The following is a 17,912-nucleotide window of genomic DNA, read 5'->3' on the forward strand; positions in this document are numbered from 1 at the left end:
AATTTTCTATAGTAAAATATGTCAAACTTTTTAGCTTTGTATTTTTCATGACTTACTTATTAAATCCTCTCTATCACTTAGGCCATGATACTCCCTCATAGTTTCTTCTAAAACTTAAAAACTAGAGCTTAATTATTTAACATTTATTTAGCACTGAGGGATTGAAAAGCATTTTAGGAAAAAAAATCAAGTTTTGAATCTTCCAAGATAGCAAATTTGACAGCTCAGTTGGTAAAGAATCTGCCTTCAATGCAGGAGACGCCAGTTCGATTCCTGGGTTGGGACGATCCCCTGGAGAAGGGATAGGCTACCCACTCCAGTATTCTGGCCTGGAGAATTCCATAGACTATATAGTCCATGGGGTCACAAAGAGGCAGACGCAACTGAGCAACTTTCACTTTACATAGCAAAACCATCAGTGAAGGAAAAGAAATCTAATGGACAGACCAGGCAATGATGTGATTGATGAGGAAAGCACCAGAATTCCAACACATCCTCAGAGCTGCTGCTGCTGCTGCTAAGTCGCTTCAGTCGTATCCAACTCTGTGCAACCCCAGAGATGGCAGCCCACCAGGCTCCCCTGTCCCTGGGATTCTCCAGGCAAGAACACTGGAGTGGGTTGCCATTTCCTTCTCCAACGCATGAAAGTGAAAAGTGAAAGTGAAGTCGCTCAGATGTGTCCGACTCCCAGCGACCCCATGGACTCCAGCCTATCAGGCTCCTCCATCCATGGGATTTTCCAGGCAAGAGTACTGGAGTGGGTTGCCATTGCCTCCTCAGAGCTAGAAAATCCTAAATCATAATCTTTGATCCACTAAGCCCATTTACTTACCTATCATAAGCAACTGCTTCTCTGAAAAACTCCCAAGATACATCCTTAGCCCTCTAGCTTGAAAAATTAGATGTCTCAGAAGGTGTCCCATAAAGTCTGGTGATTGGTTTTCTTTATCTCTCTGACTTATATAATTGTATTGATTTATATTAAAGTAACAATTTGTCCCTCTGGAAAATGAAACATAAGACCAGGACAACCAATTCTCCAGAGTCCAGTCTGGGTCAGTGAAGAATATGGCACAGTCCTAACTAATCAAAGGCATGTCAGAGGGTCATGTAAGTGCCATCATCTCTTCCTGGTACAGATAGGAGTTTTCTATCTGTAGAAATTCTATCTGTAGGAGATTCTCCTACCAGGTATTTCCCCAGGATTCAGATATCCCTAGCAAGTAATTTGCCCTGTTTTTTTGGTTTTAATGTCATGAACCAGACTTCCCTTGGATTTGATGGCCAAAGGATCACTATGTTTCTTATCTATCTAAAATTAGATACTTAATGTCAATGTACCTTTCAGAAAATCAAGCCAAATGCTCTTTTGAATGGACTTCTGTCTGAATGGGTATAGTCAGAAATGTTACAACTTGTAAAAATCTGGTTTCATTAAAATTTCACATTTAAACTCCTCAATTAACCAATAATTTATTTTTTGTTGTTTTTTTTTGCTGCACTAAGAGGCACAGACGGAGAAGGCAATGGCATTCTACTCCAGTACTCTTGCCTGGAAAATCCCATGGATGGAGGATCCTGGTGAGCTGCAGTCCATGGGGTCGCTGGGAGTCGGACACGACTGAGCGACTTCACTTTCACTTTTCACCTTCATGCATTGGAGAAGGAAATGGCAACCCACTCCAGTGTTCTTGCCTGGAGAATTCCAGGGACAGGGGAGCCTGGCGGGCTGCCGTCTATGGGGTCATACAGGGTCGGACATGACTGAAGTGACTTAGCAGCAGTAGCAGCAAGAGGCACAGAGGATCTTAGTTCCCCAACCAGAGATCGAACCCATGTCCCCTGTAGTGGAAACAAGTAATCTTAACCACTAGACTGCCAAGGAGGTCCTCAATGATTTATATTCTATATATTGCTAAGCTATAATGGTTGCAAACAAAGAATTAGGAAAAAAAAAAAGATATTTGTGACCCTAGTGGCAAAAAGTTCAGAAGTCTCAGTTATCTCTTTCCAGAGATATCAGCCTACCATGGACTAAAACTTCAAACTGATGTTGGCCAAAAAATTGTTTTGACTCAGCTGTTGCAAATTTAACTAGGAAATAATCCTGGAGTTTTTGGTTATAATTCCTGTTTTCAGATATAAAAACAACTAAGTGAATAATGATCACAACCAAGCATCCTTGTGACAAACCAAGGATTCAGACTTCATGAGCCTGAAAAACGACCCTAGAAGCTTCATCATCCAACCACAAATAACGCATTGTATATCTGGGCCAAGAAAACAGAGAGGATACATGTTGGAAAATTGATGGAGAATGGGCCTTTTATACATCCTAGTTCTTTCTCTTTAGCAACTTACCTAAAATCTCTGAGTCAGAACTCTCTCACATTACACCATTTTATTTGTCTCTAAATGAATCCTCAGTTTCACTTTATTCAGAAATGAAAAAACTGGAGTCAGATGAAAACAGAACCAATATAAAGAATCTATTACATGTGATAATGGGAAATATTAGGGAATGCGAAAATGGGAAAATTTTAGTACTGGTTTTTCTTCATAGAAACAGTTTGTTGCTAAATTTAGCTTTTACAGACAATAGTTAATTCCATGAAAAACAGCTTGTTGTTTGTTTTTTCAAAGTGAAAATTTAGTATTAGCTTTTAAGATAAATACTCAAAGTCTAAGCACATGTAAATAGTACCCGATCACATTAAATAGAGTTGTATGGGCAAAAGGTTCAGAGAAACAGAATACCAAGTAGTATTTCTTTGAAGCAAGCAAAATTAATCATACTATCCTTTGCACTAAACCATAGGCAGATAATGTAGTAACAAATTCTTTAGCATCAATCTGAATAATCAAACCACCTCAATACTGATCATTTGGCAACCTAATGACAGTGAGAGGAAACAAGTTTGAAGTATTTACCTTGAGAGCACAAAAGATGCAGGAATCTCCCATGCATTTGTGAGTTGTAAGCTGCCTAAAGCTACGTCGGAAGATGTCCAGGTGCCATAAAACCTGAGGAAAAGGGAAGATACTTCATTACGCTACAAAAACTCCCCATTTAAATCAAGAAGTCAAGCAAACATAGGTAATAATCACAGAAGACATCATTACTCTCAAGAGAAAAGTTCATTCTAATGTATCAAAAAAAGTCCAAATAAAGTGAAGTATCCAATCAGAGGCACAGATGACCATATTATGGAAAAAACACTAATTCAAATATAAAGTAGATCACACAGAGAAAAACAATTATTTTTAACTTGTAACAAGATTATAACAGGCACTCCAAAACTATCAATGTCTTCAAGTATGACATATATCAAATGTGATCTTAAAGAGGTATTTTACGGGTTAAAAACTGCAGAATAAGGATTTATTTTAATGGTTCACACAAGAAAAGCAAAAATATTTAAAAACTTATTTAGAAGCTTGAATTGTAGTGTGGAATTTTGTCTTTGTTAGATTTCTTCATTTTGGGACCTTTCTGAGAGAGGTGTGACCTCCTTAAGTCAACAGAATTTTTAAAAATAACAGTAAAATCAACAGTGATAAATCTGTTCATAGAATGCAACTTTGACAGAAAGTGATGAGAACAGCACTTTACTTTTACGGTATTTCTCTCAAAAACTCATAACCCCAGTTTAATCATGAGAATCACATCAAATTCCAATAATGGGACATCCTACTAAATACTTGACTAGTACTATTCAAAACTGTCATGATTATCAAAACAAGGAAACTGTGAGAAACTATCACAGCCAAGAGGAATGTGACAAGGAGATATGACAAGTAAATGCAGTATCTTGGATTGGATTCTGGAACACAGAAAGACACTATGTAAAAAACTTAGGAAATCTGAATAAACTTTGAACTTTAGTTAAAAAAGAAACAGTGTAATATATAGCATAAAGGCCTTAGGAAGCTTCTCTTATCTGGAAAACATTTTAAAAGCATCATATTAAAAATAAAATAAAATAAAAGCATCATATCTGAAAAGGCACTACACTTTAGGTGTACCAGATAATAGACACCTCTGGGGCATCTTCACATTGATACTTAGGTATCTATAGGTATATATTTCCAACGTTTGTTGAAATATGCTACACTCCCAAATAAGTAACACCTTTTTATAATAAATGTAATGGGTTCAATACACTTGCGGTGAACATAGCTTTCATACCATAAAAGTTAGAATATTAGCTCATAGAAACAATTATTTTTAACTTGTAACAAGATTATAACAGGCACTCCAAAACTATCAATGTCTTCAAGTATCAATATAGAAATATGTATATGTGGATAAATTATATGTTCTATAATTGAGTAGCGGCAATGAATGAACTAAGACTGGTAAATGTTAACCACTGTTGAGCCTGGTTGATGTGTGCATGAAAATTCGTAATACAAAATAAGTAAGTAAATAAGCTTGACAAGATTCTTGAACTACAAGTGAGAAAACTAAAATACTATTACCTGTACAAAGTCACGAGGCTAGTCTAAAGAAAGGCTAAAACTCGGACCCAGGTCTCCTAATTCTTAAGTCCAGTGCTTTTTATACCAAATACACTGTCATGTCTTTTTTTTTCTCTCATAACAACTTATTTTCTCATATATCTGAGGTGTAAAGCTAATTAATACTTTACCCAAGCATAATTATCTTAAAATTTACTCTTACTCTGAAGAAGAGAGAAAGGGGAAAGTTATCACTTGAAAGTTAGACTGAGAGGGATGAATCTGTCACACTATGGCCCTGATTGGGCAGGACAGGAAGACAGACAGTAAACACTGGGGTTTTGAGAAGGCTAATGTGGCAAGCAAGACCAAAAGGGAAAATTCAGAGTAGAGAATCAACTTAGGGGAATTTATTTTCTACCACCTCTGTGCCGGCATATCTAATCAGATACTATAGGAGAGCTCAGAGGAAGGAGACAAAGAAGTGGGCAAAGACTGGACCCCAATCAGTGGGTGTGCTGAGAGCCTGAATATTATGAGACAAGAATAACATACCTGAAAATCTTTGACTTATGGAAAGAATTTTGCTTTCTAGACTGGAGGAAAGCAACCAGAGTGATGAGACACCTTAGTCTCAAATGGAAAAAAAGAGAAACAGTAGAGACTATTCAGGAACAAAATCACTAAACAAGTAGTACGACCTAGTCCATGTACCTCCCTTTAGGCAGGCAAGTAGTAGTTAGTTATTATTTCTATTATCATTATTAATCTCTTTTACAAATCAGGTAATTGAGACTCAAAGAGATAAAGTGACTTGCCTATGATCACAGAGATGAACTTAAAAAATCATCTTAAGCTGCTGACCTCAAACAGAGACTCTCAAGTATCAGATTTTAAAAAGTAACCAGAAATACAGCATCAGCAACTAGAAGTCGAAGTTCACCAAAAAGAAATTATCCTTACCTGCAAGGCACTGTTGAGGAAGCAGCTGTTTTGTCCTGGCTCATTGCTGAGGCCTTTGCTGGGAGCTATGGAGGTTGAGCTTCGAGGTGCAAACATCCCCTGGACACTACCACGGCCCCCTGAAAAATAATTTCTCTTCCAAGACATTACTGTTCATTACTGTTTTAGGCTGAAAACGAGAGAATATTTTGTATCTTTGGGGGAGTCCTTAGTCTTTGTTGAAGTCCTTAATATAAACAGAATCCAGAATTTAACAAATTTATGTTGAAGGACTTTGAATTTACAACCTTTCAAACATCATATAGGTAGCTCAAGAAACTCAGGCATCCTTAGATCCACAAGCCAGAGCTGTCCTCAACTTGTTCCAAACAATGCCTAAAATTTAACATGGCACAGGACAAATTCAAACAGAGAAATCCTTAAGTATTGTTTCCTTCTATTTTTCTTGAACTGCCTCCATAAAATCCTGGTGAAGTGGCTGTAATCCTCAACTCCAACAGAATTCAGGATCAGGGTAGAGTGTGTTCTTTAGGCTTGTTTATAATGCTTCCTGCGGATTGAAGATTTTCCCAACTGGAAGGAGAGGCAGACAGACAACCAAGAATCCAGCACAACTCTCCTCGCCTTCTACTGCCTTGTCCCATTGTCCCATCATCCTCTGAAGTAAAAACCCAAGTTCTAAGCAATTGACATAGATTTCAGAAAGCTAAGAAGTTTGTCTGAAATACATGGAGTTTCTGCTGTTGTTGCTCTGCTGCTGTTCTTTAGTATGTCCCAAACATCTTCTATTATTCCATCCACAACTTCAGAAAATCTCTTCTCTTTTCCTCCGTGACCAGACTAGCCAGCTGTGCCAGAGAGCTTTAACAGAAAGAAAAAAAATAAATAATCAAAAGCTTGCGTCACTTAATGACTCTACTAGCTTTGTGTTGTTCTGCCAAGATCAACGCTGCCTCACCTCACACTATAAACTTGAAACCTTGGCTAACAATACATAGCCCTCCCCCAACCAAAAAAATAAGCCCAACAACAAAAAGGAGAAACACTCAACAGGCAGGGGGAAAAGGTGTGAGCAGCCTTACTTTCATAGGAGACTTCTCTCAAATTTTCTAGGAGAAGAAAGTTGATCTGGACAAAAATAAAACTCCAATGTGAACTTTCCACAACCAGGCTAAGAAAAAAATTACCAAGTAAACACATACCAAACCGGGAAATTGAAACAGTTTCTTTTGGATGTTTTGAGTACAGAAAATTTTAAAGGTGTTTTACATGCCCAAGGCTATAAAAGCCTATTTAAAGGTGGGAGGGGCATGTTATCACTTTACTGAGTAAAGATGTCCCATCCCAGAGAAACCTTCATGGTGAGTAAACCATATGTCCTTAATATTCAGTCCAAAAACAAAGAAATCTTCTTCTGCCCTGTTTGTTTGTATGTCACATTTTTTTTTTTTTCTGCCAGAGATCAGAGAGATAATTTGGGTTACAAATCACTTAATCCTCAGATTATATCCAAGGCAGTCACCAATAGAGGCCATCCATTGACCAACAATAATCTTCAACTAATTAAAATGCCAAAGAAGCAAGAGGCAAAAATTTCCTTGGAAGAAAATGCTTCTAATATTCACCTTTAAGTTTTCCTATAAGGCCGCCAGGTCCACATAAGGAAAAAATTAAGAATGTTAAATACTAAATTTGGTTCTAACAGTTGCCCAAGCTTCTCCTTTCCTTCTCACCATCATATGGATGACCTAAAAAAACAAAAATGCTGTAACAGTTTCGTCCTTCTCAGATCACCTAGCACTATCTATAGTGTGTTCAGTGGAAAAGCTGAGGCACAGGAACATTAAATGGTTGCACAAGAATGTTCTTTCCCTTCTCTAAATTCCCAGACTATTTATAATCTACAGGTCACAATTAAAGTATTTGATTATACATTATAGTGTCGTGTTATTCTCTATTTGTTTTTATTACTCTTTGTTTTATATGGTGTCAGTCATATATCCTGACCATGACTGTATGAAATGGAATACTAGCTAGTATCAGACATGTGCTAAACAATACCTACATTCTTTATTCAGTCTTCATAACAGCCCAATCAGTAGGTATTAATAGTTCCATTTTACAGAAGCATAAAGGGAAGCTTAAAGATATTAACTTGCTCAAATCAAAGTTGGTAAGTGGGAGACACGACACAGAATTGGTTGACTACTTACTGTGACTTAATTATGCATTTTATTATACTATTCCAAAAGCTCCTAACACAGTGCTAGTCATAAGGAAGCACTCAATAAATACTGCCTGATGATTAGCGCATAGCACCAGGAAAGATCCCACGTCTCCCACACAGACTACAAGACCCTCAACTCTCTATACACACCCTCATACACACCCCAACGGAGGCCACTAAGCAATTTCCAACAAGCCATGCAGCATTCCTTCAGCTTAACTGCTGCAAAGGAATGACAAGGACCAAGCCTCCACTCTGCTCAAAGCCAAAAGAACTTGGCAGCAGCATCCACGTGAGGAGCTCACTGAAACTCAGCCTGCCCTATGATACACACCCGTGAGTTCAGGGAGCCAAGGGGAAAAAGGCAGTAGCAGAAAAAGATTCTCAGGCTCTGAATGGCCTATGTAGGGTAAGGCAAAAAGCTCTCACACTTGAATTAGGTGTGTCAGAAACCAGAGGTGAGAGCCAAAAAGAACAAAGCCAAAAGGGGCAGTAACAAATGGTCCAAAGAAACATTGATGAAAAAATATTTCAGTTAAATCACAGGTCTCACACCAAACAATATAATCCATCTACGAAACACACCTGAGAAAGTAAATAAAAGAATTCTACCCACAAAGCCCTAACTTTTGGGGGAGTGGGGCGTGCACTGTACAGCATGCGGAATCTCAGTTCCTGGACCAGGGATGGACCCTGTGCTTGCCCACGCAGCCTTAACCACCAGACCACCAGGAAGTCTTGGATTTATCTAACAACCTTCTTTTTTTTTTTAAAGCAGTTTATGTGTTTTTATGATTTTTGTTTGTCCTGGGTCTTCGTGGCTGTGCACGGGCTTTTCTCTAGTTGTGGCGAGCAGGGTCTACGCTCTAGGTGCAGCACTGGAACTTCTCGCTGCAGAGGCTCCTCTCATTGTGGAGCACAGGCTTTAGGCACACGGGCTTCCGTAGCTACAGCAAGTGGGCTCAGCAGCTGAAGCACACAGGCTGAGTTGCTCTGCGGCATGTGGAATCTTCCCGGACCAGGGATTGAACCCATGTGCCCTGGACTGACAGGCAGATTCCTATCCACTGTCTACCAGGGAAGTCCCTAACAACCAATTTTTAAAAGAAAAAGAACTTCCTAGGCAATATTGAAGTATTTTAGGGGTAAAAGGGCATAATGTCTGCAACTTACTCTGAAATGGTTCAGAAAAAAGACTTGTGTGTATGTGTGCATACTTAAATATACATGGAGAAAGAAGGAGAGAGAAAATAATAAACTGAAAACAGCAAAATGTTACCAATAAATAAATCTGGCTGAAGGATATATGGAAATTCTTTGTTCCATTTCATAGAAGTTGTTTATAAGTTTTTAATTATTTTCTTAAGTTGAAAAGGAACTGATATCTGCAAATAATAAAACAATTTAAAATTACATATGAAAATATAAAAAATGTATTGCTATGTGGCCAAATTAGAAGGAAATAAGTGTTAAGTCACTTAGTCGTATCCGACTATCTGTGACCCCGTGGACTATAGCCTACCAGGCTCCTCATCCATGGAATTCTCCAGGCAAGAATACTGGAGTGGGTTGCTATTTCCTTCTCCAAAAAGGAAATAAGGCTGGAATACTATTTCTATGAAAAGAAGAGCCTGAAATACAATATAAGGTCAAGTTGTTGTAAGGAGTAAATGATGTAAAGTAATCATGATATTGGGGCTTCCCAGGTGGTGCAGTGGTGAAGAATCCGCTTGCCAATGCAGGAGACATAAGAGACAAGGGTTCCATCTCTGGGTCAGGAAGATCCCCTGGAGTTGGAAATGGCAACCCACTCTAGTATTCTTGCCTGGAAAATTCCACGGACAGAGGAGTCTGGTGGGTTGGAGTCCATGGGGTCCAAAGAGTTGGACATGACTGAGTAACTGAGCACACACACAACAATTATTATATCAATAAGAGGACTAGGACAAGACTTGCAGTTGGAAAATATGGGCTCAATTTCCAGATTTTTATTACTTTCTGTAATCCCAAACAACGTAGCTGTCCTAAACTTTGTTTTCTGGGTCTATCAAACAGCTTTACAATATCTATTTCACACAATGACTGAGATTTAACATGATAGGTATGTCCAAGCAAGTTTTCAAAACAAAGAATAAATTATGAGTGCCTAAAAATAGAGAAGCAAATTTCTGTTTGGGCACCTCGGGATACGAGAAAGTTGCAAGCCAACAGGAATAAGTCTTCTAATTGTACAAAAAGAAATGTAATAGGCCTCACGCGGAGCAAGGTACATATCAGTATTATTGAGCCATGTGCTTGAAGAAACATTTAAATTTTACAATTATTTTAAACATACAAAGATTAACATGAAAAGGTAAACCATTCAGTCTGTTACAAGAAATAGGGTAACATTTTAGAAGGTCTAAAGAATGACAAGAAAATCATGAGAAGTATCTCAGTTTCTAATGAAGGAACAGTAGCCCCATTACTAGCGATTAAAGCCAAAAGTAACCCAAACAATAGGAAGTCAAACTGGACTACACTGAGACATACAAACAAGTTTAACCAGAAAATTTGCTCACATTTCTGGTTTCTGTTCATCTGTGGAGCAGTTTACTTATAATTTCCTGGAGACTCTATATTTGCCATACAGTCAAAGGTCCATATAGTCAAAGCTGCGGTTTTTCTAGTAGTCATGTATGGATGTAAGAGTTGGACCATAAAGAAGGCTGAGCACCAAAGAATTGATGCTTTTGAACTGTGGTGTTGAAGAAGACTCTTGAGAGTGCCCTGGACTGCAAAGAGATCAAACCAGTCAATCCTAAAGGAAATCAACCCTGAATAATCATTGGAAGGACTGATGCTGAAACTGAAGCTCCAGTACTTTGGCCACCTGATGCAAAAAGCTGACTTGTTGGAAAAGATCCTGATTCTGGGAAAGACTGAAGGCAGGAGAAATGGATGACAGACGATGAGATGGCTGGATGGCATCACTGACTTGATGGACGTGAGTTTGAGCAAACTCCAGGAGTTGGTGATGGACAGGGAAGTCTGGCCTGCTGCCATCCATGGGGTCACAGAGTCAGACACGACTGACCGACTGAACTGAATCGAACTATATTTGCACTGATAAATCAACAGTTATCTCAATTCCTTGGTACACTCCACACATCAATAATTACAAACTGGGGGTTAGGTGGGGGGAGGGAGTCTATAGGGAGGGGATATATATAAAAAAATATATATATACACACACACACATATATGGGCTTCTCTGTTGGCTCAGAGGTTAAAGTGTCTGCCCACAATACAGGAGACTGAGGCTCGATCCCTGGGTCAGGAAGATCCCCTGGAGAAGGAAATGGAAACCCACTCCAGGATTCTTGCCTGGAGAATCCCATGGACAGAGAAGCCTGGTGAACTACAGTCCATGGGGTCGCAAAGAATCGGACACAACTGAGCGACTTCACTTACTTACTTACTTATACACATATAGCTGATTCACTTTGTTGTATAGCAGAAACTAACACAACATTGTAAAGGCATTATACTTCAATTAAGAAAAAATTACAAACCATATTCACAATATCTTGTTGCTGATTATGAGGATATCAATATAGTAACCCCTATACAAATTAGTTATTACTATTATCATTCACATATTCCCTTCTCATGAACTCTTTCCCCTTTAAAGATAAACATATACAGATATCCTATATTCTTTATTTTTTTTAAAAAGTAACAACAAAGACCACCTTGAACTTATTTACTCCTATACCTACTGTCCTAAATTTTTTTCAACCTTTCACTGCTAAACATCTCTGTAAAATAATCTACAACTGCTACTTTTTCTTGCTCACCATTAATCTCTTCAGAACACGGTACTGTTCCTTCAATCTACCACCACCGTTTTACTTCATGGTATCTTTGTTTTCAAAAGAAATCTCCTAATTTCAAAACCTACTGGCTCTTCCATATGCTTCAGTCTTCTTAACTTTTCTGCAGCACCTAGCACTGGCTGCCTGATCTTACACAATCCTGAATTCACAGGGTGAATTAAAAAGAAAATGAGAGAGTAACAGAAATGAAAGAATGACAAATGAATACTGATTCTCCTATACTCTAACAGTCCATTTTCTCTCTTTTGCTGCTTTCTTAAAAGCGAACATTCCCTAAAGTTAAAATCAGGTGTGCCTGCTTTTGTCTAGAGTGCGTCCCATGGTGTTCTCATCCTCTTTTCCATCAGAACTTCAACCGTCACTTCTGGTTGATAAATGACAAATCTCATGAACTCTGAAACAAAATTACCAACTATGCGCATATTGTCTCACTTTCAAAACAAGTTTAACATGTCGAAATCTGAAGTCACATCCTTCCCCAACAAAAGAATCCTTCCTCTTATTCTCCCCCCACCTTTTTTGTCAAATAATGACATCTCCAATTACTCAGGTTCTAAATCTTAGCTATCAGTCTCCGACGCCTTTCTATCCCTCTTCCCCTTCCCCATCCACATCATAAGATCTGTCAATTACCCCTTCAAAATCTCTTACATCGATCCTTCCTTTTCACTTCCACTGCCATCATCTAGTTGGTACCACAATTACCCCTCCTGGTGACTCAGATGGTTAAGAATCTGCCCTGCAATGCAGGAGACCCAGGTTCGATTCCTGGGTCGAGACAATCTCCTGGAAAAGGAAATGGCAACCCACTCCAGTATGCTTGCCTGGAGAATCCCATGGACAGAAGAGTCCAGTGGGCTACAGTAAAATGGGGTCACAAAGAGTCAGACACAACTGAGTGACTAACACTAGACTATTACAATACATAAGCCTTTCTGGCCTCCTGTCTCTTGCTAGCTAATTCATTCATAAAATTAGTTTTTTGAACTAATATTTCTCTTTAACATACTTCATTACTTACTTGTGATTTCACACACACAAAAAAGTGGAAAGCTTGAATTGTTCCTTAGCAGTAGAACAATGTCAGCTATTTAGCTAAAAAAGGTTTCTGATAGGACCAGTCCCACCTTTTTAGGTCCCCCAAAAAAGTAATGATGTCTACTCTTACTGACCCTGTTCAACATCATACTGGAAGTCCTAGCATGTACAACAAGGCAAGAAAAAGGAATTTTAAAAACATATAGATTATAATGAAATAAAATAACCATCTTTCTAGATTCTATGTTCTATACTTGAAAATCCTAAGAAATCTACCCAAAAACCTCTAAGAACTAATAAGTGAAGTCAGGTCACAGAATACAAAGTCAATATTTTTTAAGGAATCACTTGTGTTTCTGTATGATAGCAATGGACACTGGAAGCCGAAATTCCTTTAAAGTACTACTTACAATACTATCTTTACCACTGAGCCACCATAAATATAAAATACTTAGGTAAAAGCATAATATATATAAGCTTTATATCCCCAAAACTACAAAACCTAAGTAAGTGGATAGGCATGTGACGTTTGTAAACTGGACATTTCAGTTTTAAGATGCCAATTCATTCCAAACTAATGCAGAGATTTAACGCAATTTCAAATCAAAATTCCAGCAGGATTTCTTTTTTGTAGAAAGTAACCAGCTGATTCTAAAAGTTACATGGAGGCAAAGGAAGTATAACAACCAAAAGAATTTTAAAACAGAAGAAACAAGGTGGAATATTCACTGGTCAATACCATATGGTACTGGTGAAAAGACAGATACACAGAGCGCTGGAACAGAACAGAGAGCCCAGAAACAGGCCGACACAATTAATGTCAACCAATTTTCAGTAAAAGTGCAAAGGTAACTCAAAAGAGAAAGGATAGTCATTTCAACAAATGAAGTTGGAACAACTGGACAAACCTATTAAAAAAAAAAAACTGAACCTTGACCCATAACTTACATTTTATACAAAAATAACTCAAAATGGATTACAGTCCTAAACGAAAACCTAAAACTATAAAAAATTCTAGAAGACAAAAATTTTGTGACCTTGGGCTAAGCAAAGATTCCTTAGAGACAAAACCAAAGCACAATCCATAAAAGAAAAAAGAAACATAGAATTGGACTTCACCATAATTAAGAATTTCTATTATTCGAAAGGCACTATTAAGAGAATGAAAAGACAACCCAAAGATTAAAAAATATTTTCAAATAACATAATGAACAAATGATCTGTATCCAAAATATACATCGAACACTCTAAACTTAATGAGCAAAATTATCCAATTTTCTTAAATAGCAGATAAACATATAAAAAGATATTTACCATTATTATTAGTCTTTAGGGGGACGGAATTAAAACCACACTACAAGCATATTAAATAGCTAAAAACAAAAACTACAAAAAGAAGTTATTGAAAATCTGACAACAACAAATGCTAGAGAAAAAGAATCAGAGCAACTGAAAGTCTCCCAAACAGCTGACAAAAATGCAAAATGACACTGCTGGCAATTACATACAATGTTAAATGTACTTTTACCATCTGAACTAGCAACCTCATTTCTAGGTATTTTACCCAAAAAGAAATACAAGCTTATGCTACGTAAAAACCTTTATACAAATGTTTACAGTGCCTTTACATATAATCACCGAAAACTGGAAATAACCCAAATGTTCTCCAACTAGTAAATGGTGCATACATAGATTAAACTCAACAATAGAAAGTAATAATACTAACACACAAAAAAAATATGGATGAATCTCAAATGTACTATGATGAGACTCAAAAGGTCATATGCTATACAATTTTACTTTTATGACATTTTAGAAAAGTCAAAATTAAAATTCGAAAGTCAAAATAGACCAGTAGTTGCCAGAAGTCGGAGGTGAGGGTAAGAGTTGATTACAAAGGGGCAGTACCAGCATGATGAAACTGTTATGTGTCTTGACTGTGCTGGGAGTTACACTTACCTTTCCACATGTAGAGGAATGTCAGGTCCATGAATCAAGGTAAACTGGATGTGGTCAAATAGGAGATGGTAAGAGTAAACATCAACATTTTAGGACTCGGTGAACTAAAATGGACGGCAACAGACAAATTTAATTCAGATGGTCATTATATCTACTACTGTGGGCAAGAATCCCTTGGAAGAAATGGAGTAGCCATCATAGTCAACAAGAGTCCAAAATGCAGTACTTGGGTGAAATCTCAAAAACAACAGAATGATCTCAGCTCATTCCCAAGGCAAGCCATTCAGTATCACAGTAATCCCAGTCTATGCCCCAACCACTAACGCGGAAGAAGCTGAAGTCGAACAGTTCTATGAAGACCTACAAGGCCTTCTAGAATTAAAACCAAAAAACATGTCTTTTTCATCATAGGGGATTGGAATGCAAAGTAGGAACTCAAGAGATAACTGTACTAACAAGCAAGTTTGGCCTTGGAGTACCAAATGAAGCAGGGCAAAGACTAAGAGTTCTGTCAAGAGAACACGCTGGTCCGAGCAAACGAGTTGTCTGAGGAGGCCATAAGAATAGCTGAGAAAAGAGAAGGGAAAGGCAAAGGAGAAAGGAAAAGATATACCCAACCAATGCAGTTCCAAAGAACAGCAAGGAGAGATCAGAAAGCACTCTTAAGTGAACAATGCAAAGAAGTAGAGGAAAACAATACAATGGGAAAGACAAGAGATCTCGTCAAGAAACTTAGAGATACCAAGGGAACATTTCACTGAGATGGTCACAATAAAGGACAAAAATGGCAAGGACCTAACAGAAGCAGAGGAGATTAGAAGAGGTAGCAAGAATACACAGAAGAACTATACAAAAAGAGGTCTTAATGATCTGGATAACCATGATGCTGCGGTCACTCACCTAGAGCCAGACCTCCTGGAATGCAAAGTCAAGTGGGCGTTTTTAGGAAGCATCACTACAAACAAAGCTAGTGGGGGTGATGGAATTCCAGTTGAGCTATTTCAAATCCTAAAAGATGATCTTGTGAAAGTGCTACACTCAATATGCCAGCACATCTGGAAAACTCAGCAGTGGCCACGGACTGAAAAAGGTCAGTTTTCATTCCAATCACAAAGAAAGTCAATGCCAAAGAATGTTCAAACTACCACACAACTGCACTCATCTCACATGCTTCCCAAGGTAATGCTCAGTATCCTTCAAGCTAGTCTTCAACAGTACATAAACCAACAACATCGAGATGTACAAGACGGATTTAGAAAAGGCAGAGGAACCAGAGATCTAATTGCCAACACACACTGGATCATAGAAAAAGCAAGAGAATTCCACAAAAACATCTACTTCTGCTTCATTGACTACAATAGAGCCTTTGACTATGTGGATCACAACAAACTGTGGAAATTTCTTAAAGAAATGGGAATACCAGATCACCTGACCTGCCTCCTGAGAAACCTCAGGTCAAGAAACAACAGTCAGAACCAGACATGGGACAACAGAATGGTTCAAAATTGGGAAAAGAGTACATCAAGACTGTATATTGTCATCCTGCTTATTTAACTTACATGCAGAGTACATCATGTGAAATGCCAGGCTGGATGAATCACAAACTGGAATCAAGACTGCCAGTAGAAATAACAACAACCTCAGACACACAGATGACATCACCATTATGGCAGAAAGCAAAAAACTCTTTGCTCTTGCCTCTAGATGAGGGTGAAAGAGAAGAGTGAAAAAGCTGGCTTAAACTCAACATTCAGAAAACTAAGATCATGGCATCCAGTCCCATCACTTCGTGGCAAATAGATGGCGAAAAAGTGGAAACAATGACAGATTTTATTTCCTTGGACTCCAAAATCACTGCAGACAGTGCCTGCAGCCATGAAAAGATGCTTGCTCCTTGGAAGAAAAGCTATGACTAACCTAAACAGCACATTGAAGAGCAGAGACATCACTTTGCCAACAAAGGTCTGTATGGTCAGATCTATGGCTTTTCCTGTAGTCATGTACAGATGAGAGCCGGACCATGAAGAAGGTTGAGCGCCAAAGAATTGATACTTTTGAACTGTGGTGCTAGAGAAGATTCTTGAGAGTCCCTTGGACAGCAAGGAGATCAAACCAGTCAATCCTAAAGGAAACAGTCCTGAATGTTCATTGATTGTAAGGACTGATGCTGAAGCTGAAGCTCCAATACTTTGATGTGAAAAGCTGTGAAGAGCTGACTCACTGGAAAAGACCCTGATGCTGGGAAAGATTAAGCGCAGGAGGAGAAGGGGGTGACCGAGGATGAGATGGTTGGATGGCGTCACTGACTCAATGGACATGAGTTGGAGCAAACCCCAAGAGATAGTGAAGGACAGGAAAGTCTGAAGGGCTGAAGTTCACAGGGTTGCAAAGTGTCGGACACAACTGAGCGACTTAACAACCACCACCACCACCACCAAGGTTGAACAAAGAAATTAAAAATCTGAACACAAATTCTTATATTTATTTAATCTTTAAGGTAATCTACTTTTAATCTACTTTTTTAATCATCATTACAACTGGGATTTACTAAGTCAAAACAGCCTGCCTCACTTTGTTGTCTCTAACATCAGGTATACTCCTAGGAAGCTTAGAAGCCAAAATTGGGAAGGAAGCATGTCATCTTATTACCTATTACCTATTAGTGAAATGCAGTTACTAAGCTTTATGTCCCATATTGTTCCCAATCTGAACACACTAACTTCCTGTGGGCAGGGTAAAAACCTTTCCCCTGTGTGAAATGACAGAAAACAGTGGGTCCCAAACTTTTTGCAGATTCCCACATCCAGAAGCAGACTTAACAAGAAACCATTAAGATTAAATTTCAAGGTCCTCTCTTGCACAGGCCCTCAGGCCCAATATTCAATTTTCTATTTTTTAAAAAATGTTTTCCTTAAAGTGGGTCCCCTAAATTATATAAGCTCCAGGACCCAGAGAATCTGAATCATATTACAGAAAATGGGCTTCTATCATACATGTTACTTGAAAAAATATTTAATTCAAAAAGCTACTTTGAATTCAGTAATAGTAATAAATTTGTATTTCACTAATCAAACATCTAATGTTATTCATAGTTTACAATTTCCTTAGCACTAAATAGAGCTAAATTGTACTGCCTGGTTTACATTTGGATTTTTCATTCTTAGGCAGACTGTAATATTTCTACTACAGATCCACAGTTGACAGAGGAGAAATGGCAGGGCTAAATTTAAAAGGCTTAAGACTGACAGCATTAGAGCAATAAAGCTCTAGCTGATGACCTTCAGGAAAAAAAAAAATCAGTTTATTTCTCTGTATTAATGAAACACAGAGAATGATTACTTCACAATGAGTATACACAATACATCACGCTGTGCTGCCATATTTCT

General features: G+C 38.1%; 1 protein-coding gene across 50 annotated transcripts in view; it reads right to left on the reverse strand.

The window, feature by feature from the left end:
• The window catches only part of USP54 (ubiquitin specific peptidase 54), a 128,127-nt gene that overhangs the window by 54,631 nt on the left and 55,584 nt on the right, over positions 1-17,912 (reverse strand). For all 50 annotated transcript variants that reach the window (XM_060406644.1, XM_060406632.1, XM_060406638.1 and 47 more), the window contains 2 exons: positions 5,425-6,285; positions 2,932-3,024 (listed from right to left, as the gene is read on the reverse strand). In XM_060406644.1, the coding sequence (XP_060262627.1) occupies positions 2,932-3,024; positions 5,425-5,571 (240 nt within the window). In that variant the 5' untranslated portion in view covers positions 5,572-6,285. The remainder of the gene's footprint in view (positions 1-2,931; positions 3,025-5,424; positions 6,286-17,912) is intronic.

Source organism: Ovis aries, chromosome 25 (assembly GCF_016772045.2).
Source record: "Ovis aries strain OAR_USU_Benz2616 breed Rambouillet chromosome 25, ARS-UI_Ramb_v3.0, whole genome shotgun sequence".
NCBI lineage: Eukaryota > Metazoa > Chordata > Mammalia > Artiodactyla > Bovidae > Ovis > Ovis aries.